General features: G+C 32.8%; 3 protein-coding genes across 4 annotated transcripts in view; 1 reads left to right on the top strand and 2 right to left on the bottom strand.

Moving 5' to 3' along the window:
- The window catches only part of LOC144852046 (protein dpy-30 homolog), a 48,854-nt gene extending 24,070 nt beyond the window's left edge, over positions 1–24,784 (bottom strand). The window contains exon 1 of the mRNA XM_078709736.1: positions 24,780–24,784. The gene's annotated coding sequence lies outside the window, so the exon portion shown is untranslated. The remainder of the gene's footprint in view (positions 1–24,779) is intronic.
- Positions 161–27,880, top strand: LOC144852041 (HEAT repeat-containing protein 5B-like). 2 transcript variants are annotated; one of them, XM_078709727.1, is made up of 34 exons: positions 161–247; positions 1,250–1,305; positions 10,896–11,095; positions 11,562–11,773; positions 12,769–12,877; positions 13,760–13,909; positions 14,424–14,592; positions 15,005–15,159; positions 15,485–15,734; positions 16,001–16,153; positions 16,284–16,534; positions 16,685–16,949; positions 17,146–17,245; positions 17,559–17,668; positions 17,765–18,003; positions 18,110–18,316; positions 18,607–18,675; positions 18,770–18,891; positions 19,009–19,168; positions 19,370–19,559; positions 19,845–20,014; positions 20,154–20,313; positions 20,583–20,747; positions 21,402–21,521; positions 21,864–21,992; positions 22,169–22,350; positions 22,631–22,876; positions 23,039–23,501; positions 23,813–24,091; positions 24,200–24,466; positions 24,789–25,013; positions 25,239–25,381; positions 25,473–25,686; positions 26,307–27,880. In XM_078709727.1, exons 3-34 carry the CDS (start codon positions 10,970–10,972, stop codon positions 26,624–26,626), a joined length of 6,120 nt encoding a protein of 2,039 aa, XP_078565853.1. In that variant the 5' UTR covers positions 161–247; positions 1,250–1,305; positions 10,896–10,969; the 3' UTR covers positions 26,627–27,880. The 2 variants fall into 2 exon arrangements, with proteins under 2 accessions (XP_078565853.1, XP_078565854.1); XM_078709728.1 differs by lacking the exon at positions 1,250–1,305 and having other exon boundaries at positions 164–247.
- Positions 2,614–27,880, bottom strand: part of LOC144852045 (retinol dehydrogenase 11-like) — a 28,747-nt gene continuing 3,480 nt past the window's right edge. The window contains exon 7 of the transcript XR_013614256.1: positions 2,614–2,624. The gene's annotated coding sequence lies outside the window, so the exon portion shown is untranslated. The remainder of the gene's footprint in view (positions 2,625–27,880) is intronic.

Here is a 27,880-nt window from a genome sequence, read left to right as displayed (position 1 = left end):
TACTTATCAAATCTATACCGACTCATTTTGATAACCACTGTAATACGCTATTAAGTCGGAAGTTGAACAATCACAAACGATGAACAATTAACCAGGAGTTTACTTCCGGGTTGTTCTTTGGTAAACTATTTCTTGTCTCTGCCATCCCTGACGTGTGTGTGTTGTCTGAAGTAAAACAATTTTTAAATTGTCTCTAAAACCCTATTAAAAAACGTCTCTTTTTTCTACATATTGTTATTATACCAAGGTATGTATTTTTGTTAATGAAATTATGCTCTATGTAAATTTGATAGGTGAAACGGGAAGCATCAGTTCTTAATCATAACTTGTGGTTGCTAGGCCAGATGACATGCTTTTTCGCGAGAGCATTAATGCCTGTCTGCCTTGTTTATTCCGGGGAAATGTTACGTCACAACGAGGACATTTGGCCTAGCCAGATTTTTTACTGGAAAACTTGTTTTTAAACTATTGTTATTATTAATAGGACTATATATATAATGGCGTGTCTCTCTAAAAAAGGATTGTCTCCTTATTAACATTAATCATTTAATTAATTAATTATCAAAAATAATACTTTTGACTGTTTTGTTTATTTATCCTGAATTTGTAATAAATTTGTTATATCAATAATGTAGCCAGTTTAGTTGCATTTTAGATGAGGCTATCGGCATGGTCAACTACAGTATGCATGTAAATAAAAATTGTCTATTAATTATATAGGCATGTTCAAGCATTCGTGTAGTTGTAGGAGTTTCTATCGGCCCAGTCCAACCATGGACCTCCATGGTCCAAATGTCAAAACATGTATATTTTTGTTTTAGTGCATGAAGTTCAGATATGTGTCTAATAATATTAATAAATAATTATCGAGTGAAATCCTTATTTAAAATGTTAATTGTATTCCTTTATGAAAAGTGTGGGCAAAAAAAAATATCAACATTCTGTCCTTTTATGTATTAAGGTGTACCATTGAGAATCCTCAAAAAAGAAAGTAATATTTGAGATAATGAAAAAAAACAAAACATTAGAAACATTTTTATCTTAACTTCCTTTCACACTGTGTGCTACAAACCTTAACTACTATTGCATATATAATTTATTATTATAATATTTGTGACGTAGTTTTGTTATTAAATTGTTATAATTTAGCATGAAAAGTTGAAATGCATCATGTTTATGTTAACTTTTTTGTTTGTTTTGTGTTCCTTTTTTTTAATTGTTGCTTGCACGATTGCTGTTTTGCATGAAGAACCTCATCTTACAAAATTCTACTGAGCATGTGCAAAACCTGTATACAGAAATGAGGTATAGTTGTATTCTTTTTCTTTTAATTTTACTAATAGTATAATTTACTTTTTATTTCAGTAGTAGTCCCTTGACACGCCTTAAAATTTAAAAGTATATGTGGTCTTTTTAAGTAAAAACATATTTCTTAACACAATTTTTGTTAATTGTTACCGTCATATGTTTTAATAATTTTTTCATTATTAACTTTTTTTTATTCATTGAACGAATGAAATGTTTATTTGAATTTACACCATTATTTAATTTTAACTGGCCACACTGCCTGACCACGCTGCCTGGCCACTACAGTTTACACAGATCAATTTTCTTCAGATTTTTTTTCATTTTTTTTAATTACTACAGTATTGTTTTGATAATTTACTATTATAATCCTGTACCAATAACCTACAAGATAGTTAAATTTAATTTAATTTCCTCCTAATTTTCACAATTTCTCCAGATTTAATTAAATACATCATTATATTATTAAATTTATGATGAAAATAAATGGACATCACTAAGAATGCTCTATGAATACTAATAGTGTATCATTGCGTAAATGTGTACCCTAGTGTGTAATACAACATATAAAAGAATGATCTTTAACCTGGTATAGCACCCTCTAGAGGCAGATATCAGCTACTCGGTTTAATTTATTGTCTTACTACAACTCATAAATGACATTAAGTGAAGACTTATTTCCTAGACAAGGTTCTTAATGATGTGTTTGTCTTTTTATCAATTTACCAATTCTTTGGTAATTTTTTTATTGTTTTGTTGTCCCTTTCATCGACGTAATGTTGTAGATTTAGTCATTTAAAAATGGGTTATGTTTCGTAACTGACTCAAAAAATAGATTAGTTAAGTTGGACTTATTATTGCACAATAACATTAAAGGGATCATTCTGATTCTTTAAAAAAAATTGAATTGATTAATAATTTTTTTTAATTTACCCTAAAAGAACTGACTGTACTAGAAAGGTATAGACAGTATCACAATTTATACTTTTCCCATTTCTTTTTTAAATTTTTTTTTTAAATAAATGAAAATACATAAAATCAGCTATTATTTTACAGTGGATAGGGTTACAACAGCGTAACAATAGATTTTCTTTTAGGCCTAGTCGAAGATCAGTAGTTTTTTATTTGTGCTACTTTTTTAAACTGCTCCCTCTACAGTGTGTGTCATGATTATTCCTTTATTCCTAATCGCAATCATGATCATGTGTTTAGTATTCACGCCTTTTATTCAATATTTCTCACCAGCAGCAATACTCTCATTGTTTAACAAAAGTAATAAATGTGTCAGAATATTCAGTTATGTTTAAAAGGAAAATCAATGAAAATGCTTGGAGTACTATTGTTCAAGTATTTTACATTGAATTTAGGGCAGGTGTTTAAGTAGAATATTGAGTTTTAGTAAAGTAGTCATTGTCATGTTATTCCTTCTTTGTTGATTACAGCAGTTTTTTTTAGGTTTTAATGGAAAAAAAGAAACTGTATTTCTTTACCATATGTTTTCTTTTCTCATTGTCTGCTATCACTAAAAAATAGAGAACAAAATTACTGTACTGTATGATTGAGTAACATCCCACCCCTTAATTTAGGATTTCAGGCACAGATCCTTGCCAAATTTCATACCCAGACCCCTGTCTTGGTCTGTCATGTGACAATGCTCCACCCTCCTGTTCCTCTTTTTCTGTTTTTTTTTTGTTTTCTTTGACTTTGTAAATTGTATGCAATTTGGTCGTGAAAGGCCAGGAGGATTTTATTTTGTTTTTTTACACTACGTACTAGTATAGTATAAAACTAATTTTAGTTTATAATTAAAAAAAACATAAAAGTTTATACTTTTTATAGATTTATGATTTTTCTACACAACCTTAAAAAGTTGCATTACAAACTTTATTCTAAATCTATCAAATTTTTATCACCACTCTGTAACAATTGAAAAAAGTATTACATTTGTTTGGAGGCTTTGAATTTCGTTATATAAAATAAAACATTTTTTGTTGTGTAATAAATCAGTGGTAACGTAATTGTAAACTTAAATGTCAGGATTATGGTTTGTATGATGTGATTTACAAACGTAAGCTGTTTTATGTTAGATGGTTAAGAAAGAAATTAGTTCTGTGACGTTAACATTTAAAGTTGTTACAGCTGTTTTCCAATATTATTTTTCTTTTTACGATGTAATTTCTTTTTGTTTAGCATCATCCTATTTAAATTTAGTCAGATTGCTAATTTTAATTTATGTACAGTAATGAATATAAAGATCATACATTTGTTAATAGTGTTAATAATTAAGAATTATTTTATTTAGAATATTGTTGTACTAAGTATATTTAGCATACTGGACTGAAAATGTAATTCATTTTTTATTTTAAAACTAAACATAAAAGTATTATTGAATATTTTATTATGATTTTTCAAGTTTCTGTAAATATATTAGTATGTTTAATGTACATTTTATGATTTTTTAAATAAATTTAAATTCAAGTAAAGTTTTCAGTATTCAAGCCGTCCACCAAATTATGACTTAAAATACCAGCAGAGTATATACCTAACTCGTTTAATGCACATTCTGCGATCTTCATAATGAGTTGAGAAAAAATCTGTTGTTTTGATAAATGCCAGATGAGTCAGAGAGGTTGCATTGCTTCACAAGGTAATATTCAAGGAATCGATGCATAGATGATGTCTTAACAGCATTTGCTTATTACGTTTATGTACTGTTGATTTTAACCCAGACTAGTCTACAGGTATTAAGGCTAATTGTCGGGTGATAAGGATTTTCAGTTAGCCATGAAAATGACCGTATTTTTGGCCAGAACAGTTATTTAGTAGGAATTTTATCAGACGATTTTTATCAGCCAAGTCGAAACAGTTGTATATGGCTAGGAGGAGAAGTAAAATTTGATTTCAAAGAGAAATTTAGAAGTTTTGTTCTACAAAAAAGGATATTATTTTTAATTTAGAAATATAAATTAAAATATGCTTCATCACAACAGAAAAAGAGTTAAAAACGCGGTGTATTCCTTAATTGATAATGTTCTTTTTCGTGAAGGTAAGTTTATTTATATTTTTGGTGGATTTTAAAATTTGTTTTATTTTGCAGTAAAATCATAGTATTTTTTTGTAATTGTCAAACTTACTATAGTAGCTTTTTTGGTTAAGATTCTATGGTCGATATTTTAGGCAATTTAATTTTTTTTAAATCAAATTACATTCACAAATTTCTAAACAAAATGTGATTTTTGTAACTACGTTCTGCAGTTAATGAATTTACATGGTTGGTTCTAATGCTTTGCTGGAATAGGATTGTGATGAGGTGATTTTAGTTTAGGTTGGTTGGCCTTGACTTTCATAATCTGAGGTTTCAATTTGTAAGTTAGTTTCTCTCATTTGAATGTCTTATCCAAGTTTTTGTAAAATCAAATAATTTTATGCCTCTTTTTGATATTGATTTTTAGAAATATTGAATTAATTTTCTTCTCAGAAGATGGCCATCAACCTTGAACTTGTAATTAGTAAAAATGATGATGATGGTAATTACAGTAAAAAGATTATTTAGAAAATATTGGCAATCCATTTTAGTTTCTAGAAACATTGAAGTTGAACATCATTAGGCTGATACATTTAATGTACCGTCAATAACCCATTAATGTAATGATGGGTTCTCTATCTATTTTAATGCGTCACTTCACATTTCCTCTGCTTTTATATCACTTTCTAAAGAATATTAAGTTGTATTAAAAGATTTTATTGCCAATTGCTAATTTACTGAATGCTTAGCTAACTATAGGATATAAAAAAAAATAAAAATTACAGTATATTTTTCGTTAAACCATTGCATTCAGTTCTATTTTCTATTGTTATATTTTTAGAATTCTAGCAAATTATCTTATTTTTTGTCCTTTTGTAATTTTGTTATGTTGATGTTTGCGGTACACCACGTGACGTATGTTAGTTCTGAAAAGAACTGCTGAGTTCCTCGACGTTTCGATCAATATGCTTTGATCGTCCTCAAGAGTGAGAATGTGAGAATTTTGTTATGCTTAGCACAAGTTAAATGTATAATATTCATTTTTATACATACCTTTTCAACCATATTTAGACAACATCTGGAACGTGTTCTATTGGTCAGGGGTATTGTAGGGAAATAATAGTATAGCAAATAGTGCCTGAAATGTTGGACGCAAATTCAACTTGAAAAAATATATACAAAAGAGTTATTGGTTTTAAAATTGTGCAATTAAATCTTGCTAAATATTTAATGTATATAAATTATTAAATCTGTAATTACTATTGAGTATGTCAATGCTTAGCTTATTACAGATACTTAGTATTTACAATAATGTATTTATGACATCAATAATAAATTAATTAACCTCCGTAAGTATAACTAATTAGACATAAATGAATAGGGTTTGGAGATTACTGTCTCTCGTCGTCATTATATTGATTTTGAGTTAGTTTATGTTTGCTTGTGTTTGACCCATCTCTGATTGTCTCGCAAATTATGCTTGTCACTTTTATTGTTGTCTCATAAAAAGCAATTGAAGAACTTCCATGTTCTCTGTTTCTTATGTTTAACATAGACTTAAACACTTCTTGAACTTGCTGGCGTAATGGCTATGAGCACTCTCTGGCTAAACCAAGGGGTCCTGGAGCGGAGTCCAAAGCTTGAGTAGTTCAATGCAACTACCCAGCATTGGAGTACTAAATCTTTTCCCCATGCATTATGCCTCTGGGTAACACTAAAATACTAACAGAGCAAGAATTACAAATCTATATGTCTTGCTTCAGCCATGTTTCTTACATCATTGAAATCTGTAAGATTTAGACGACTTTATACTACTAATTTTACAACTGTAACCCTTTATACCCAAGCTGTTACAAGGTGTTTTTGCTCAGATTTCTTTATGTAATAAAACGCTTAATTTCCTCAATATCAATTGAAAATCTCCCTTGTTGAATTAATCAACGAATTCTTTACCATATATTTGATTTGTTTGGCGTTAACCCGGACTTAACGTTATCAATTATGCAAATTACATCGCAACTGTTACACTACAATAATCAGAGACGCTTGTTGATCCATGAGGCGTGTAACAAACGCTATTATATCATCGATGACGATCGAATATCGTACAAAATACAGAAGAATACTGAAGCATTTGGTTTATTATATTCTGTGATAGGAAATAGTTCATACTGTAGCTAGCTAGCAGAAATTGATGAAAAAGTAAAATATAAACGACGGTTTTTAAGTGATGGAGTCTTACTGTTATAGGATTTATACTTTGTTAATCTAAGGTAACTCAACAGATTTGTGGGAAAAGACAAATTGTACTATATTTTTAAATGATAGTCTCCGCATATTTGGCATACAATAAGATGTAGAAATTTAATATTGAAGTGCTATATAATTTAACAGATAATCAGTGATTACGACATAATTATTTTGTTCTTAAATTGTGTCAGAAAGAAAATCTGTCAGATAAAATACAAGTAGTTATTGGGAGATAGTACTCAAGCTGATACTATATTTTTATCCAGAACACGTTTAACTTGATATCAAGATTTACAAATGATTGATACTACATTAGTATCGTTTATCTTCATCTAACAAATTATGTAGAAAAAAGGATGTATAAATAATTCTGTGGATTTGAATGCAGGTTTATCTAGTGAAAGAAATACATCTAAAACCAAATTTGCTAATTGCCATGTTTTTTATTTCTTTATGAGCCTTTATGTTTAAGATTGTTGGTGGTTATGGATTTAAAATCTAATAACTCTTAATTTATCTAAAAACTCTAAAATCTTCTAAAAACTCTAAAATCTTTCCTAAATAAAAGTATAGTAAGTTTTTGTTTATTTCTTAAATAATTGTCAGTTTTTGTTTAATTTCTTAAGTAATAGTCAGTTTTCTGCAATTTTTTTAAAATTTATTTTTTGTTTTGCCTGTTTTTCCAGTTTTATTAAATGATCTACCTACTGTATATCATATTTATTTGCTTATATAGAACCGTGATGGCCTAGTCTTCTGTACACGCAAAAACTAGTGTACTATATTTATTTATTTATTTATTATGGTATAAAATGTATTATACTAATTTGTGTAATAACACTTCAGTGTACCAGCTAATTATTACTGTACTGTAGCCTACATCAGTCATCATTTGGAAAGAAAAACGTAGTACCTACTTTAAAATCATATGCATTGCTAAGTGAGGACTAAATCTTGTTAATAGCCTTCTTGGCATATTCCCAAGACTCTGGCATTCATTATTAAGTAATAAAAATGATTTTTTATCTGTCAAGGCTGTCCATTAGGCTGTCATACCATCTTCCGCTCATTTGTTATAGTTTTTGAGGTGTTATTAAGGTTATTATTTGCTAGGTATTACATTATTAGGAGATTTTACTAACTTAGCTAAGCTTCTCCTAAACGATCATTTCATATGATTATTGTTCTTATGGTAACCACTGAAGTAGATGCAGTGTACTTCTTGTGCTAAAGGAAACATCCTTAGAATTAAACAATTCTACTATCTATGGGAATACCACTTAAATATATATCCTTAAATATTTGTGAAATACTTAATATTTAATATATCTGACTTAAGTGTGATTGGTGAATGCTAAGCAAGTTCTAATAAGCTTATTTTTTTCCCATGATTGACTAAAAAAGTAAAACAAGAAGTATGATTGAAGTTGTTACATGAGAAAATCTTTTTTTATTTTATACCGTGATTGTGCAGTAAAGTAAATTGCTGAGATTTGTTTTATCTTGGTGCTTGAAACACTTTGAATATTTTTACACAGTGAAACAAAATCAATAGGACAGCTCATAGATAGAATTTGATTTCTACGAAAGGGATCAACTCAAACCAAAAGGGACCAACTCAAATATATCTTGTCACGTAAATCATATGGTATGTCCGTCCATACATAATTTTTAAATTTAACCTACAGACGAATACCGTGTAATTTTAATCAAATTAAAAGCATATTGTCGGGATATAATAAATAATGTTGGTATTGGTTTAAAATAATGTTGTGTCATGTGTACACATTTTTACTCCTGGGTGGAATGAATTGACCTAAAACAATATGTTGACAAAATGTAATTGATTAAATAAAAATTTGATTATATTTAGGTTTACATAAGATGGAAAATAATTTTAAATTTGTTATTGGAACATTATCATTAATCAAATAAAATATATAAGTAATGTATGCACATTCCGTCACCTTGTTAGTCAAGCTAGCATGAACACTTGTATGATGTGTTATGTTTCATGATTGCTTCAATTATTCACAGATAAATTAAAGAATAGTGACTCACTTTAGTCTTCTTCGTATCAAGTTACCTTACCATCAATTAGTTGTACTCATCAGGTCATTCTACGACTATTGTAGTATCTATGATATGTGAATTACTTAAAACTGCATTTGCTATAGTAGTTTTAGTAGTTACTGCAGTAATTGAACAGTTAAACTGCAGTTGAGTTGTAATTTAACTGTTTGCTGCTAAATTTCTTAAAATTTAACTGTAACTGTAAGTTACTAGAGTAATAATTCTACTGCAGTACAGATACTCCTATGGTAATCTTACTGTACAGGCATTTGTAATGATTTCTGCAGTAAATAGTATTGTTAATAACAGTGCCCAAGATGTCTGATAGGTACGCAAATAGTAGGTTTGCTCAATTTTAGATTACTAATTTTCTTAAAATGTAACTGTGACCGTAAGTTACTACAGTAAATGACAGACATTTACAGTATGGTAATTCTTCTACTGCAGTACATACAGATCATTTGTAATGATTTCTGCAGTAATTAGTAATGTAATAGGTATGCAATAGTAGTTCAGCTTAAATTTAGATTAGTACTTATATAATAATGGTGCATAAAAGGAGAATTCCGAAGAAGTAGGTCGATTGTCTTGGTTCAAGTCCTGCGGCATCAAGTATTGATTTCTTTAATTGATCCAATTTCACCTAGTCTTAGTAATATATTAAATTTGTCTGTACTGTGTATTAGAGATACACCACCAGATCGATGGGTAATTTAGAAACTTTCTGGGATTTTAATACCGTGATAATATTAAACTAGACATTTCATTCAAATTGTATTCCATACATTTAACAACAATTTACATCTAAATTAGATGTACTGTTTAATAAAATGATATCTATAATAATTAATATTTTGTTCATTGACTACTTTATGTCATCATTATGAAAATATACAAGATATTGATTTTTGGTTTAAGATTACACTCTTAGCCCCAAATTCACGTCGTCATTTTAGACCTTGTATTCTTTTCTTAATTAAAAATTCCTCTCTTCAGTTCCTGATTTCTAATTAGAGGTCTAGGATAAATGAAAGGAAAAAAAAACAACTATAATTCCTAGAAAGTAAAAACATACAAAACTTGGGTGGATGATCCCCATTTGTGTCTACTCACTTACTATGGATCTAGCTTAAATGTAAAATATCTCAAAATAGCTCCCAATTTACCACACTCTGACAATCAGAGGGTCTCCCAAAACTAACATTTTCTGGTCTCAAATTTGTTTTTTTTTTTAAATTCAGAATACTAGACTTTTGGAAAACCGGACTTTTACTTTAGCATGGAGAAAAGCCATTCCAAAGGTGTCCAGCAAACTATTAGGAGAGTTTATTCTACGAATATAGTTTGGACTATAATTTTGGTTATTTAGGCTGTTCATATCAATTTTTTACGTACGGTGAGAGTCAATAAACATTACGTAGGATAAAGTTGTCTCTCAGCCTATTTATTTTAAAGTAATAAAATTGAGTCTGTAAATTAATTGTATGTAATCAGATTACAGAGAAAAACAAATTAAGCTTGTTTAGGGAAATAAATTTATGTAGAGTAAAATTTGATAAAATGTGAAAAGTTCAGCTTAAAGCTATTTTGTCTGTTGTTCCTTGAGCTTTTCAATGATTTGTATTCTAGTATCATGTCAGTTTCAAGTTCTTTTATCTCATCTCTGATGGCTTTAATGAATATACACTTTAAGAAGGAAACAATGATTATGTTGGATTGCAACAAAAATACATGTTTTACAAATGATTCATTGTTTCCATGGTGATGGTGCTTTTCATTATGGTTAGTGGTTACAGGTTATGATGATTATTTCATGAACAATGTTTTTCTATTATCTGTATATTCAAAATGATTTGTGTTGTGCATTTTCTAGTTTTGTTTTTAATTGGTCAGATATTTTGCCATACAGTATTGTACTGCATAATTTATATGTACAGTACAGTAGATTGAGAAGTAATTGCTGGGTGTGCTCAAAACCCACAACCTCCAGATCACTAGCCTGCCATTTGTCATATTTCTTAAAATAATATTCTTGATTTAATTATATTCAAAGCCAAACACCAAAAATTGAAGTCCTTATTGATCCCTTATTTCTTTTTTTACAGTATTTTAAACCACAGTTTCTATCCATTTATGTCTAATTTCTAAATCAGTAACAAATTTTAGAATTTACCCAAGATTTTTCCATTGTACATTATCGCAATTGAAACAAAGATTATTGTTTTTTTTACATTTGTAATAGGTTCCATCACGGGTAATAAACACGGCATCCAAAATAATCGTTCTGATGATATTGAGGACGAGCAACAAACCGCCATGGAGCTTTCACATAGTCTACTCCTGAACGAGGAGGCGCTATCGCAAATAGCCGACTCAAAGAAGTCTATATTTGTCTACGAATGGCTGCGATTCTTGGACAAAGTTCTATCTGCTGCACAAAAGGTACAATATTTATTGTTAGTTTATTTAAGAAACATTAAATAAATATATTAAAAATTGTCTTTAGTTTTACATAGTAACAATGATGTAGTTTGGCCAAGTATTGCCAAATATTATATACAGTATTGTCAATCTTGATTTAGCCATTAATTGTTTTCAGTTTCTGGAATTTCTGTTTTTTTTATCAAACCAATTACAAGAGATTAGATGGTAAATACCTTCTTTTCTTGACGGTTTCGTTGTTCCTTTCATGAACAACTTCTTCAGAAGAATGACTACCTCATTACTTCTCTCATAAATTTAGATATCGTATATGCCCAAGTATTATCTCTGAGCATACCCTCTAATTTAGGCTAAGTTGGAACAGCCATTGGTCAATTCCTTTGTTAATGAAATCTGAGTGTAATAATGTTTGCCCAATTCCATACCTAGATCAGTAAGATAAAATATTTCTGTTTTTGATTTTTAGTCGGATATCAAAGAGCAGCAGAAGACATTAGTGAAACAGCTACGATGTCAAGTATTAGAATCACATGGACCACCATCCCGACTACTACTGGGCAAGTGCTTTGCTAACATCTATCACATTGGCGACACATTCTCAATGTTCGAGACGGTCAATTTCTGTAATGACATCATTAAGAGCAAAGATGATTCACCTAGTTATCTTCCAACAAGACTGTAAGTTTATTTTCTGTTTAATTTTTGAGGTTATGTCAACATTATTGTACTGCAGTTACTGCAGTAACTACATTGTTACTTTCATAACATAATGTTTTTAGTTTGTTTCAGTGTATGAAGCAGTTGATATAATAAACAGTGATTATCCCAGAAACCTAGCTGAATAATTCCAAATAATGTTTAAAGAGTGAACACAATATAGTTTCTGCAGTAACTACAGTAGAATGATTTTGACATGATTGCTTATCATTTCCTTAAATGTGCCATCTATGATTCATTTCATCATTCAGTTATTTTCAGTCTTCCCACAATGCCACTTATCTAATTCATGTGACTTACAGTTTGTTTTCCTGGAATTTTTGTCACATTAATGTATTCAAGTTTCAAACATTTATAATTCCACCCACTCAAATATCTAATTAATTTATTTACCCTTTCAATGTTATTTATTGTTTTCAGTCTGAATTCCCCACTCATTAGTTATTTTAATTTATTTCACATTTCATTGAAATAACATTAATGTTTCATGCTTCTACTGTATTGCATGACTATACATAATTATTGTGAAATGTTTCTATTTTTAATGAGTGTTTTACATAATTTACGTAGAACACCGTTACTATTTAATGAATGAATCTTGAATCACAATGATATACATAAACAAAGTATTATTTCTAGTTCTAAAACTGTGCTATACACTCGGGTATACACTGTTTGTAATTGTCTCATATAGTAGTTACAATTTGATTGATGATGATAGTGGTGACATACTTGTTATCTTTGGGGAGGGGGAGGAAGGGGAGTGAATGGGTTTTATTACATGTTTTGTAGATTAAGTAAGATTGTCTATTTTGTGCATTCATTTATTATATATTTTTGTTGGACGCACATTCAAAATGTGAAGTGTGCCACTGTTACAAAAGTTCAGTTCCCAATAAATTATATGTTATTATTATATATTTATATATGTTTCTTAAATTATTCACTTTTTATAGGGCTGCAGTAGCTATAATTGGTGCAATGTACGAGAGGTTAGGTCGAATGGTTGGTAGTAGTTTTATGGAGACAATACAAAACCTGATCAAAGCCCTAAAGAATGCAGAGGTATTTCACATATTTATTAATAAATTACTGCAGCAACTGCAGTAAAAATGTTATCACTACTTTCTAAAAAGCATAAATTTCCGTTGCACTCGCTCTACCTTCTAATTAATTCATTGATAGTTTTTGTAATTTAACAGTCTAACACACATACGGTAGCCTCAGGTCACATGTTTGAATATTTTGATGAGAATGATCCATAAACAGTTTAGCATAATTAATTTTTTCCCTTGAGATTTACTATTTTGTGTGCTAATAAAATATCTATTACTCGAATACAATACTTCTCTTTCCATGAATATAGTTATTGTATTATGGAGCATGGACATTATCTATTATCAGATAAACTGTCTCTTTTCCTGAATACTTTATTGTCCAGAAATGAAATTATCTATAGTAGAAAACAATGTACATGTTGTTTTCATAAGTATTGTATATCCTTTTATCTATTGTGTAATTCAATATTCACTGAATGCTTGAGAAATTATAGAAATCATATTTTGAAAAGCGTCCTTAAATAAATGCAGATTTTCCTCTTTTTTTTCTGTTAAAATTTGAGATAAAGGAGACCAAAAGAATAATAGGGGAGATCATTTTGTTACGCACAATTTCAAGTTTAGGCCTAGACTCGGAAAAGAGCCCAAAACTAAAATATATATATAAAACTCAAACGAAACCCTGTTAACAATATAAAACTAAATATAAACAGTTAGATGAAAAATGGCAAAATCAGCACTGTGGTCATGTTATAAAAGTTGTCAAAACAATATAGACTATCTGATAAAAATCCTAGAAAGTGGAAACATTTTGCCGTTTTTCCCCTGACTGTAAATGATACCTTTAAATTTAACATTTATAATGTACTGTATTTTAATTTTTATAAAGTCAACTGGTCGCTGTGAGATCATGCTATGTTTAGAGAAGATCTTACAAGGTCTAGGATCAGCAGGCCATTCCTGCCATAAAGACATCTACAAGGCAGCCAGAGCAGCACTGCAAGACAGAACAATGGCTGTCAGGTGTGCAGCTGCACAGGTAAGATTGCAGACTACCTGGATTTTATTTGGAAAACCCGTCAAAATGCATGCAAAGCTATAACATTATTGGGCTACTGACAACGTAACACTTTCCAGGCTAGCCAAACAATCTTATTTTCCATTTGGGTGGTTTTATAATCTAAAATAATCTAATTTGATATTGTTGTATATTTTCACCTCCTTCTGTTGTTAAGCTCATATTGTAATATGTTACAAATACTCCTTGATTCTAAGGGTGTGCCTTGTGAGGAGGTTCTGGGTGAATATTGAAGAAAAAAAATCTAAATATTACAAATATTAAAATATAAAGTAATTAAATATGAAATAAAATAGATATAAACAAGTTAATTATTAAGATGATAGAGTACCCAATTGGTTTGAACTGATGATGTTTGTGTTGCCTATTTCGTACCTAGCTTACCTGGATAAACCAACATTGGCCAATGTCGGTTTATCCAGGTAAGCTAGCACTTATAGACTACCAACACCACTTTTGGTTTGTGTTTTGATAGTGCTTATTGGAATTACACAAAGACGCTGTATTTATGTACACAACTGAGCTAGAGACTGTAGTATCATTTTGTTATCGTGCTTTGGACGGATCAAACTATGATGTTAGAAGTGCCGTCGCCAAGTTATTAGGTGTCCTGCTCGCAACCACTCAAACATGCACGTTAAGAGGTAATATTTCTGAATTTCATATTCTTATTTTTGATTGTCATCAACAATCAATCTCCTGTAAATGTTATGTAGTTGAGCTGTAGCTTGGTGGTTAACGTGCTTGCCTTCCAATCCCAATGTCAAGGGTTCAATCCTGACCTACAGTAGTGCCAGGGTTGTAACTCACCGACTCTTTCAACTCCACTCCCCAAGCCTTAAATGAGACTTAGTTTATAAGCATGATGAATTATAAAAATAGTTTATCCATCCTGTAATTGGCGAGTTGGATGCGTATGAAACTTTTTTTAAAAGAAAAAAAACTAAGAGAAAAAACTTAGGTGACATAGTCATCTCATCTTATGATTATGTTTTGGTCTGTGCTTGCTTTCTGTAAATAGTATCAAAGTAATGCACTCATTTCTTATGTATTTAGATCCAAAGTTAAAAAAGACAAGCATGATAGAAGCCCTCAACCTCCTTGCTGCAGGCTTTGTTAAGGGACCAACAGGACTGTTTAAAGGTGGTGGCACGGGGGAATACCTAAAGAGCGGTACAGTCAACAGAGAGGTCCGGGTTGGTGTGACGCATGTAAGTATAGAAATAATGTGCAAATGTTGTTTCCATGATTTTGATTTGTTGATTTTATGAACAGTAGAACCTGTATTAATGTGTCACTGAATATGGGTTGGTCGTGGTGTTTAAACATACTGCCCTTTGATCCTTTGTCAAGAAAGTATCCCCTAGAATAGGGTCTGCAGAGGCATACGGTGGTTGATTTCATGGTGAGGGGTGGGGTTGGTTTTTTGCGAATATTGTGTATGCAGAACTACACCCCCCTGGTCTGCCAAAGCAGGGTTTTACTGTATAAGTAAACATAATAATCATATTCTTTATATTTTTGTTCTTTTTCTAGGCCTACGTTGTGTTTGTACGCACACTTGGTGGTCTGTGGTTAGATAGAAACATCTCTGTATTTTTAACTCACGTACTGGAATTGTTAGCTAACCCTAAAGCAACACAGACTCACGTTGATGCTGTGTATTCAAGGAAGTGTGTAACGTTTATCATTAGATCTCTGATTGGTGAAATGTTGGGAGAGAAAGCGCAGGTGTCTGCTGCCAAGGAACTCTGTGCATTTATTGCAAAACAGATGAATCTGTTAGGTAAGAAACAGTATGTTAACATCAGTCAAATTGCCAAGCAGTTAAAGCAGGGAAGCCGTTTACCGTACCTAAAAAGAGCTAACAATGTCGGCCAGCTCACTCGCTCCTAGTTTTCTTGTATAAGGACTATAAACCGTAGATCCATTGTACACAGTTTTCCCATGTGAAAATTGATAGTACGTTTTTTTAAGAGAATGATATTAGAGTTACTTTTCTATCTGTATATTGTATACTGGTAATTGGTAATTAACTATATTTGTTTATAGGTGATAACCCAATAGATGGGGCAGCAGACAACAGACCTACTATAGATGCCTCCAACACACAACATGTCTTGATCAGTGCTCTGCAAGAATTAGGAAGTCTTGTTAAGGGTCTGTCCACATGTGCTGCACCTCTTCTTACGGATACTGCAAACAGTAAGTTGCTTTCACACAGAGAATACTGTCCTACTCTACATTAGCATTATACTGTAGGATTAACATCTTTGGTCTTCTTTGTATAATTGTTTACAGTCATTTAGTAATGACAATTTTTGTTTTCTTTTAGATATTTGTGACACGGTTTCATCTGTACTCTTACATCCAAGTCATTCAGCCAGATTAGCTGCAGCATGGTGTTTACGTTGCATAGCAACAGCACTACCATCGCAACTATCTCCACTCCTTGATCGATGCATTGATAATTTACAGCATCTTAGGGGTTCACCAGAGGCTGTGTCTGGGTATAGTGGTGCTATTACTGCTCTCTTGGGAGGTGTAAGAGAATGCCCATTGGGCTTGCCCCATTCTAAGGGAAAGGTAATATTTCATTAATATCGTTAGTTAAGAATCTAATAAATTAAATTTGTGTATACAAAAATTGATCATATTTCTAGTTTAAATATACGCTTGCACCAAGTTTTCTCATATTTCCAATATCTTTACTATCATCATTTTTGTACTTTTTAGGCAATATTTAATGTTGCAGAGGACCTCTTAAGAACAGCAGCCCAGAACAGCAGAATGTCATTGCATCGGACCCAGGCTGGCTGGCTTATCTTAGCTGGTGTCATGACCCTAGGTAGCCCTGTAGTTAAGAACCACTTACCTAAATTACTGCTTCTGTGGCGGAATGCCTTTCCACGTTCATCGAAAGAGCTTGAGTCGGAGAAGGCACGTGGGGATGCTTTCACGTGGCAGGTCACGCTGGAAGGTCGTGCAGGTGCCTTGTGTGGTAGGTTATACATTCTTTGTATATTTAAGAATTGTTAATTATATACTGTATATATATTGTATTGTTTGCAAATAGTAATTAGTCAATCATTAGTCTCCATTTTGGCATATTGCCCAGAATAGCGATAAATGAGTTCATTCACTGCCCTCCTCAAAGGTAGAAATCTTTATATTATTGAACTCTTTGTTTTATTCAGCGATGGAAAGTTTTATAGAACACTGCAAAGAAATTGTGACAGAAGATGTGATAAGGAGGTTAATGACCCCATTGGAATGTGCAATGTCAATGCTGGCAGAGTAAGTATTAAACTCTATCATGCTTAAGTCTCATTTGAAGCTTAAGGCCAATTTACATAGAGAAGCAGTAACGGTAAGTGGAAAACTGTGTAGCTTGTCCCACATAGAATCTATCTATCCTGAGCGGAAACCAGTCGTCTGCTCTGCGTTATGTGTAAATGGTCATAAGGAATGACATAGATCCTATATTTGTATTACCGTTACCCCTCGTGTAAATTGACGTTTAGGGATTGGGGTGGAACATGACACTAGTTCAGGATTAAACCCTGAATATTGAAAGGTCCATTTGATGATTGTTTAATTTTCTTTGCAGTATACATGGCGTGATCAAGTCTTACGGCGCTCACCTCAAGGCATGTGCTGCCATGGTTCGTCTTAGGCTCTACAAAGTTCTACGTCTGATTCCTCCAACCTCATATGAAAGTAAGAGACTGCCTTCACCTAATGGCCACATATTATTATACAGTAAAGAATTCATAACCACAAATAAAGTGTACATTCCATATTTTCTGATTACAGGCAGCTTTAACGTCCTCTTGCGTGAACTCGTAGCAGAATTCACTCTGACAGACAATCCAGCAAACACAACAACATCCTTACTACGTCACCACTGCCACGTGGAAGACAGCATCATTTTACAGTCATGGATTCAAGACACAGATCACAAGGTCATTGAAATTCAGCTGCAGCCAAACAGTGCTTCAGGTTCCGGAGCACTGGAGCATGACCCCTCGTGTATGTACTGGACAGTTTCAGAGGTGAGCATTTGTTTTGAATGTTACAAAACAGTGAACACGTATTGGTATTCTCCATTTATTTTAAGATAGAAGAAAACAAATAATAAATCAAAATTTCTATACACAGGGTGAAGCCGTACCAGGACCCCTGCCTTTAGGCGTAGCCGTCATCGATGCTTCAGTCACCCTCTATGGTGTTATATTTCCATATGTTGCGGATAAACACCGTATGAAGATGCTGGAGCATTTTGCAGAATGTATTCGACAGGCGAAATCTACGCGACAACAAGCTGTTCAGATTAACATATTCACTGCAGTTCTTAGTGCTCTAAAGGTAGTTGACTTACATGAATTGGTTTAAATGAATAGTAGATTAATATTGATCTGTTTATCTGTAGAATATACAGAACAACTGACATACAGAATAATTATTATTCCTGAACTCTCTGGAATATGTCTGGTATTCAGAATGTGTTTTTCATTGTAAAAATGAATTTGAGACTGTTTGGACTTCAAGAAAAGAGAGTTTCCAATTTTCAGAGAGTCCGGTATTGGGAGAGTTGACTGTATAATAATGTTATATTTTGTCATGATAAACTTAATGATTACTTTTTCTTTTGGCAGGGTTTGGCAGAAAATAAAAGACGTTTAAAAGATGCAAAAGTCAGAGTAGCTGCTAACAATCTTATTATGGTGAGAATATCTCAGATTTTATCTTATAGTTAGATTTATAAACAATTATAATTTTCCAAATTTAAACTTATTTAATTATTTTTGTTTGTAATAGAGTGCTTTGACAAATCAAAATCCAATTTTAAGATGTGCCGCAGGAGAGGCTTTGGGACGAATGGAACAAGTTGGGGGCGACAACAATTTTATTGCGCAAACAGCACAGATGTGTTTCGATAGGTAAGAATATAAACAGCAACAGATTTGATTTTTAGATTAATTTCCAATATGTTCTAGTCATACAAGTAGTTATTCATTGTTCTCAATATTGAAATGTAACCATGTTTCCTGTTTCAGATTAAAGTCAGCCAGAGATGTAGTGTCGAGGACAGGTAATTCCCTAGCATTAGGCTGTTTACATCGGTATGTTGGAGGAATGGGAGCTGGGCAACACCTCAACACCAGTGTGAGCATCTTACTTGCTCTAGCACAAGATATCACTTCACCAACTGTTCAGGTAACTAGTTTTTCTTCAGTTTCTTTCAAGAATGAAAGAAAGACATTTTTTATTTTGACATCATATATACCACAGTCAGCTCTAAAACTGTTGAATTGTTTTAAAAAAAAGTAAATTTGTGAGATTGTAATAGACATCGTAATATCTAAAACAATTTTTATTATTGTAGTGTGTTTAACATGCACCATTTTTGTTTTGTAGATGTGGGCCCTTCATGCACTAGCCCTAATTGCTGACTCTGGTGGCCCAATGTTCCGATCTTACGTTGAACCAACCCTGTCACTTGTACTTAACCTTCTGTTAACGGTGCCACCATTTCACATTGAAGTTCATCAGTGCTTAGGAAGATGCCTGGCAGCTCTCATCACCACTCTTGGACCTGAACTTCAAGGTACACATTTTATTTGCACTAATAAATAATAATAAATAAAGAATTAATAATAATATTATTTATTATGGACAACGCGCCTTTTCCTGGTCAGCTGCTGTTCTTTGAAATGCCCTTCCAAACTCAATCGGGAAAGCTGAATCACTTGCCACATTCAAAAAACTCCTCAAATCCTACCTTTTTTAATTTGCATAATTAATTTTGTGCTTTTTAAATTTTCTGTTGATTATTCAGAGCTTAGAGGCCCCCTGCATTTTACGCTATATAAATTTTATATATTTGTTTTAGGTAACCGTGGTAACATTGCAACAGCCAGGTTCTCTTGTTTAGTTGGTTGTGCAATCATGCAGAACCATCCTGATTCGCTGGTCGCCTCCGAAGCAATCTCATGTCTACAGCAGCTTCACATGTTTGCTCCACGTCATGTAAATCTATCCACATTGGTTCCTCACTTATGTGTAAGTACCAAGAATTTAAATTATATTTTCTTGTTTTTTTAAAAAATATTTTGCAAGTATACTTGTAGAGCTAGAGGTGTTGGAAGACATAATTGTATCAGCACAGTATGTCTCAATTGTGTTTCTTTTTCACTTGCAGAACGCCCTCTGCAGTCCTCACTTACTGTTGCGACGAGCAGCTGTTGCCTGTTTACGGCAGCTATCACAGCGCGAGGCACGTGAAGTCAGTGATTACGCAATGTCCCTTGCAAAAGATAGCAATGATAATACTGGGCCTACTGATACTTTAGTGATAACTGGTAAGTGTAACAATATCTCATTTACTTATAACCAAATGACCTTTGACATTTCACCCCTGTCTGTTTCTGTCCCTTTCTATGTACAAGATAAAGGTTCCTGCTTCATCTTATAGATTTAAGACACTTATTACACAAAGTCTTTATTTTATTTAATTATTTGTCACAGAGGCTACTCACAAACAGCTTTAGCCAAGTCTAAAATATCTTTGCATTAGTTATTTGTTTAATTATTAATATTACAATTGGTTCAATACAACTTAAATCTACAGAAACTGGTTTAGAAGGCGTCCTATTTGGAATGCTTGATAAAGAAACCGATAATAAACTACGATCAGACGTCCATGACACGTTAATCAGTATGTTATTGGAGATGGCGGGCGACAACTTAACTCGATGGCTGGCTTTGTGTAAAAGTGTCCTCTCAGATTCCAAAGGTACAGTATGTTTGATATACAATACAGTTGAATTATGCAGTATATTTAAAAATTACCGTATATCCTCGGGTATAATCCCACTTCGGATGTAATCCCACCCCCTACTTTATGTCTGATTTCACAAACAGGCATATCTCCTCTGGGTATAGTCCCAGTATTGACTTTTGGTCTAGATGTAGGCCTTTCTCTAGCCAGGCCTCTCGCTTAACATGATCATTTTTTCCTGAACCATGGTTTCCCCGGGTATAGTTCCACTCCCAAATTCGACCCAATTTTGTGTTCTAGCAGGGTGGGATTATACCAGAGGATATACATAGATATATTTACATATATCTCTGAAACTCAACAGTTCTTTTCAGAACTAACATACGTGGTGTACCGCAAACTTATATAAACATTTGATTTCGCCATGCAAACCTTCAAACAATATATTTACATATGGTTACATAATAATAGTAATAACAAATTTCTATAGCACCCTTTTCATGAATAATCATGCTCAAAGGTGCTTTACATAAAAATACATAGCAATTACAAGACAAACAGTGCATCCATTAAGTTAGATATTACATTATTTAAATATATAAAAGTACATATAAGTTTCTTCTTTCATGACTTCTTTCTCAGACTTGAAGTATTTTTTATGTTTTTCAGATTCAGCTGCAGGTACACCTGGCCAGAATGACAATAATATTGATGGGAATGATAATGATGAAGGAGGTGATGATGATACAACATTCCATACTGGAGAGAAGGTTATCACACATCCAACAGGTAGTACCTGAATGGCTTATATTATAACAATTTACAATAAAGGCCAATTTACACAGACGAGTGGTAACGGTAATAAAAATATAGAATCTATGTTATTCCTTATGACCATTCACACACAACGTGGAGCGAATGGGCAGTTTCTGCTCAGGATAGATACAGATTCTACGTTTGTTTGTGTCAATTGGCCTTAAGAACATTCATTGTGTCATAATATTCAAGGTAATAGGAATGTAGAATCCTTTCGAGCTTGATACAATAATAGATGTATTTCCTGAAACATTTTCAAATATTGATAATTTACACAATATGTACATAAAATTAAAATAAATTGTTTTTTTTTAGTTCCACCACGCTGGCCAACTAAAATGTTTGCTGTAGAGAGTGTACGGCGTGTATTCCAAGTGTGCAATGGCATAACGGTGCACTTTGACCTAGCCTTGGCAAGAGAGAAACGAACACAAACAAACAAAAGTGAGGATTTTTTAGAAATATAGTCATTAGTAATTGATGATTTATCAAAGAACCATTTTAATGATACAGGCTAATTTTAATAATGTTACTAAAAGCTCTAGAAACAAAATAGAATTAAATCACAATTAGTATATAGGCTATAATTATAATGTATGTTAATTGATTCCTATTTTCAGGTGACTATCTTGTACTACATCTGTCCGACCTTGTACGAATGGCGTTTATGTCGGCCACAGCAAACAGCGATCAGCTTCGTAAATCAGGTCTACTGCTGCTAGCTGATGTCATCAACAAGTTTGCGAAAGTTCCTGAACCAGAGTTTCCAGGTCACTTTATTATGGAACAGTATCAGGCCCAGGTAATTAATGTGTAATGGTTGTTAGAGTTACTTATGATAATGATGACATAGGGTGCAATAAAAATTCTATTCCTGAGACAAATTACAGATTAAGACTTTCGTTTAAGCTCTGTCTATACAATCAAAAAGTATGATGTGCCCAAATATGGTAGTAATATGACATCATCATGTCCATATATGGGCACATCACATTTTGTTGTCACATAAAGTTTGATAGTGTAGGCAGAGCTTTTAGGACAATTATGTAAAAAAATGAATTTTGTTAAAATATTGTTGTTAGGTCGGAGCTGCATTAAGACCAGCATTCTCTCAAGACACTCCATCAGACGTCACAGCAATGGCATGTCAAGTATCCAGTACGTGGATCGGTAGTGGTGTTGCCCATGACCTCAATGACCTCCGTCGTGTTCATCAGCTCTTAGTGTCATCGTTAAGTAAATTGCAGGCTGGTAAAGGGTCATCTCTTGTATATAGTGAGAGTGCATCCACCATGGAGAAACTGGCAGTGATCAAAGCTTGGGCAGAGGTAAGTTAAATTCTCAGGGATTTTTCTTTGTTAAATCAGTGTGTGCATTTGAATGTCTCGTTTTATGAATTAACCTTGGCCAGAGGTAATAGGGACTTTTTTTTAAAGTACATTTGTAGATTTTAAGGTTTAATTAATCTTCATAATTCATATTTATTTCAGGTATATATAGTTGCAATGCAGCAGCATAATTCAACGACAACAAATGTAGATGATGATAACTACACAACAAGGTCATCAGATGACCTACTTGACCTGGTCAAACCAGAATTAAACGCACTTAGCAAATGTTGGATTGCTGCTTTACGTGACCACGCCCTACTATCACTCCCCTCTGAATTCTCAAGCCAGCTTCCATCAACTGGGGGTGCTTTTTATAATGCAGAAACAATTGAAAGTGTTAGAGGTCATTATCAGAAATCGTGGGCTCCTATCATGTATGCAGCCGCCTTGTGGTTGAATACGGGCGGATTTGACGTAATTCAAAAAGAACGAAGTGATAGCTTCCGTGCACTAGCTGGCGGACAGGTAGCGCCCTCAACTGATCTTAGTGCAAATGTTTTAGGAGTTCCAAATGAACCTGGATCTAACAAAATAAAGAATGATAATTTTCATCTCATATTAGGTAAAATAACATACTATTGTTTCATTTATAAAATTTAACTAGAAACATATTTGTAGTGAAGCTGTATATTGGTGGTTAAAATGTTTTCCAATCCGAAGATCTAGAATTCAATCGTGATCTAGTGCCAGGGTTGTAACTCTCAACTGTTTCTACTTCATTCCTTGAATAAGAGTTCATTATCCATCCTGTATTTGGCAAATTATTTTCGTTGGATGTGTATGAAATTAATTTTATAAATATTAACATAACTAGAAGGTATTTGTGTAGTACTATTTACTATAACTCACTTTTATTTTCCCAATATTTATCAGGAATTTGTGTAGAGTCGATATCATCTCCAAGATCCAGCCAACCTGTAGAGAATGTCACATACTGTGTGAAAGCTCTTTATACTATCTTGGACTCAACATGGCCACGTAGTCGTTTGATGTCAGACCGTACATTAGCAGTTGAACTATTAAATGTTATGCACAGATTGCTACTGACAAGAGACTCTGTTAATACACACTTGCTTATTCTCAAAGTTGTCCGCCAAGTTTTGCAGGCTTTTACAGAGAAAATGGCTGAACAAAGTAATTCATTAGAAAATGGTATGTTTGAATAATGGTTTTTAAAATAACTTTTTTTACATCGTATTCAATGACTCCTATAATTGTATTTATATTTTTATCAAATTATTCAATTTTGGTTATTTTCAGGTAATGATACAATTCACCCTAATCACAAGAAACCTTTAGGGGAGGGGGGAGAGGATGGCTTAATTACCCCAGGTAAATCCATAGTGTTTGCGACGTTGGAAGTGTGTCTTTGTACTCTGATTAGACAGATTCCAGCACTTAATCCAGCCATGCCAACAAATTCCATGTTGACAAAACAACGAGCTGGTCTCTCAGAAGAAGCAAATCAACTCATTTCAGAAACGTTGAGCGTGATGACAACATTACCGGAGCTGTGTTCACCAAAAGGTTCGATATTAAATTTAAGTTTCTATACTTTGGTAGAACCCTATTTAGGAAACACTGTCGATATCAAAGTGCTCCTTTAATAGTGCTGTCTTCTGAATAGGGTTGGCCTTAGCATTAAAACATATATTTTCCCCTGAATAGAGTTGTCCCAAAATATCAGTTCTAACATAGAAAAAACGTATATTAAAGAATATTTTTCAGAATCACTCAATTCCAAAAGACCATTAAAATTTTTCCAATTTCAGGAAGTGTTAAACATGAATAGTGACTGCTAGTAAAAGAACAGAAAAAATATTTACCATTTTCATTTTTCCGATTTTAGGAAGTGTGTCTGTCCTACCAACAATCCTGTTCCTGACTACTGGTGTGCTACGTGAGACAGCGTGCTCCTCTACCGACGGCATCATTCCTTCTACTGTCGCAGCAAGCCTCCAGTCGTTAAAACTACTTGCTTCGTCTCCATTGGTAAATAATCCAGATTGTAGCGATGAGTGGGTGAGCTTGCTCCAAAGCTCTTTTGCAACTATCTTAGACTCGGCTAAACCAGGTTAGTAGTGTGATGTTATGTAGTCCTTTGTTTGAGATATTATACTGGTTGTTTAATCAAGGATTTCATTACCAAACATGTCATTACTCCAGAAGACGGTTGTACTGTAGCAAAAACAAAATGAAACGTCAAGACATTCTCAACATGGTATCTTGCAAACGTAGCATAATAACCAGAATATGAAAACATTCTCAACATAAGATACCATAAACCTTTATTTTACAGGAAGTGATGTCGATTTGTGTAGCATGCTGTTAGCGCTTGCTGTTTTCACAACATCAGCACCAGCAAAGGTTTCCATGACAACTTCACTTCAAAACCAAACAATCGAAGTCTTTAAGCAAGCATTTCTATCTGATAAAGTAACAGTAAGTTACATGTAAAATTCTTGTATCTAAATATTTCAATCTGTCCGTATCTAGCAAGTGCTTAACATGCTGATTCTTTATTTTGTTTCAGTTGCGTCTGAAGTGTCTGCAAACTTTAAGCTCCATTTTCCAATGTCCAAAACAAGACGTCAGCGCGCCATACATTCATGCGATGGGTCCAAAGATTGTGGAATATTTGCATAACATGAGCGGTAACCAGCGCGATACCGACGATGAAGCACTTGTAGCGATTGAAGCATGTAAAACGTTAGAGCTTCTTGTTAGTCTAACGGAAGAAGCTCATAGTAAGTTTGTACTTGATGTTTTGTTAGTAAAAAATGGTTACTGTAGAACTTATAGTAAGTTTGTACTTAATTCTTTGTGTACTAGAACAGAAAGAAATAAGTAGAAAAAACAGGATCCGTGTTAATAGATTAGTGCTACTGTATAGAACAATACTCAGTTCTTGGTTTTAAGTACAAAGGACTCACTAAGCATGTGACTAGAATAATAAGAATGGCATCAATGTATTAGTCTACTTAGTGGATAATATTGTGATTGTCAAATGTCTGGATTTAAGTGCAAATGATTTGAACTTCGACAGTTATTCAATGTAAAGTATAGGAAATCTGTAATACTTGTTTGGTTTGGTGGTTATGATGCTTGGCTACCACTCCAAGGGTCCTGGGTTGAAGTCCCGTCATATGTCAGGATTTTTTCTAAGGAAATTACAACTCCACTCCCAAAGACTTGTATAAGACTTTGTTTATGTAGAGCATCTTGTGTATATGTATGTCTTGTGAACCTCTGAGGGTCCCTAATGATCAGCAATTGCTGGATGGATCACCCTCATTAAATATGGTGTAAAAAAAAAAAAATTAAAAAATAATTTAAGACCTAATTTAAATTCTGTTCTTATTTACAGGAGTGCAGTTGATGGCTGTGTATCTGCCTATATTAATAGGATTTCTAATAGACAGTACAACAACAGCAACTAAACCAGCAAAATCACTTCATGATCATTCACTACAACGTCTGATGAAGATTGCGCCGCTTTATCCCGCTCCTTTCAAGACAGTGATGGGCGCCGCTCCGCAACTGAAGACCAAACTTGAAGGTGCCATCCGTGCTAATCAAGCGATGCTGGCTAAGAAACCAGTGCGCAATGCGAAGCAGCAAATGAGAGTTGCAATGGCAGCTCCAAGTATTAAGCTAAAGAAAGACTTTAGCAATTTTAATGGATAAACTTTGATTAATAGACATAATATAGGGATTCTGTAGTGTGACATTTGTATTATGTTACACTGTGTAAAAGACAATCAAACAAAATTCAATGAAACACACATATTCCCAATATAGTCATACTTTTGTAACAATGTACTGTATGTAGGTGTAAATTGTTAATTTTTTAATGAAAATATGTTTGAGATTTGGGTTGGTGGGGAATACTTAGTAGGAAGGGGACGGGGAACCGGGTAAGAAGTAGTATTTTATAAAAGATTTATCTGTGCTTAATTGTAATAAAGTTTACATTTTATTTTGTACTTATACCAATAAAGAGTACTAGTGGCGTGCATGATTTTTGTTTGTTATTAAGCTAATTACCAACAATCTTGTGATTGTAGAATTGATATGAATATTCTGGCAACCAATTTTCTTTAAAATGTGAAAGAATATGGTTGTAGACGTGGTAGACATATTTGATAAAGGTATTTTCATAAATGTAGTTCAAATAACAGTTGAAATTAGAATGTGCAATAGTCATTAAAAGAAATATATAAACAATTAAAAATGTATATATAACAATATGTAACAAAAATGTATTTACCTGTAATATTTAGTGTATGAATGAGAGGAATCTGATGATTATGGAAAAGAACTAAAATGATTCAAGATTCTGTGTCATTATCAGGGGTACAGTAACACCTCCATAATTTACAGAATTATGTATGTATATAAATCCGAGTAATAAGTCCCAGTTAACACATGTATCCCAGTAATTCATTTATTTGCACTGTTTTGTGCTTATATTCAAATTATTGTAGTCACATGACCTACATTCAGCCATTTAGTACCAGAGATGCTGTAGAATGTTTGTAACTGGAAGATGTTACTGTAAGTCTATAGACATGTTTTATGGAGTGAGCCCATGCATCTTAAGTAAGGAATCCCGTCTATAACTATGCTAGCCTGATTAATGTATTTTAATTCAAAAAATTATTACCCAAGTATTATCATTTATATTATCTGTTAACTTCCTATATTTTTCCAAGAGTAAAAATTATGAGTAAAACCAGTGTAGAAGATGAACAAAAAGTAAAACTTAATGCTATAACGAAAAATGTTACTCAAATTGTATCCAAGTTAACAACTGGTGCTTACTTGACCCTTACGGGAATTTTAATTATTTTATTATGTTACACATTGTACTGTTTTAATAACTAATTTAGGGAGTGATCACATTTTTTGCTTGAAAATAAAAACAAAATTAGTATTACA

Source organism: Antedon bifida, chromosome 9 (genome assembly GCF_963402885.1).
Source record: "Antedon bifida chromosome 9, ecAntBifi1.1, whole genome shotgun sequence".
Classification (NCBI taxonomy): Eukaryota; Metazoa; Echinodermata; class Crinoidea; order Comatulida; family Antedonidae; genus Antedon; species Antedon bifida.
Note: the sequence above shows the minus strand (reverse complement) of the source record. Positions and strands in the feature narration are given on the sequence as shown.

Coding starts and splice junctions, on each gene's coding strand:
- LOC144852041 (XM_078709727.1), top strand. CDS start 10,970: ATGGAGCTTTCACATAGTCTACTCCTGAACGAGGAGGCGCTATCGCAA. Junction 18,004..18,109: donor TGTACTGGACAGTTTCAGAG/GTGAGCATTTGT, acceptor TTCTATACACAG/GGTGAAGCCGTACCAGGACC. Junction 21,522..21,863: donor GGTTATCACACATCCAACAG/GTAGTACCTGAA, acceptor GTTTTTTTTTAG/TTCCACCACGCTGGCCAACT.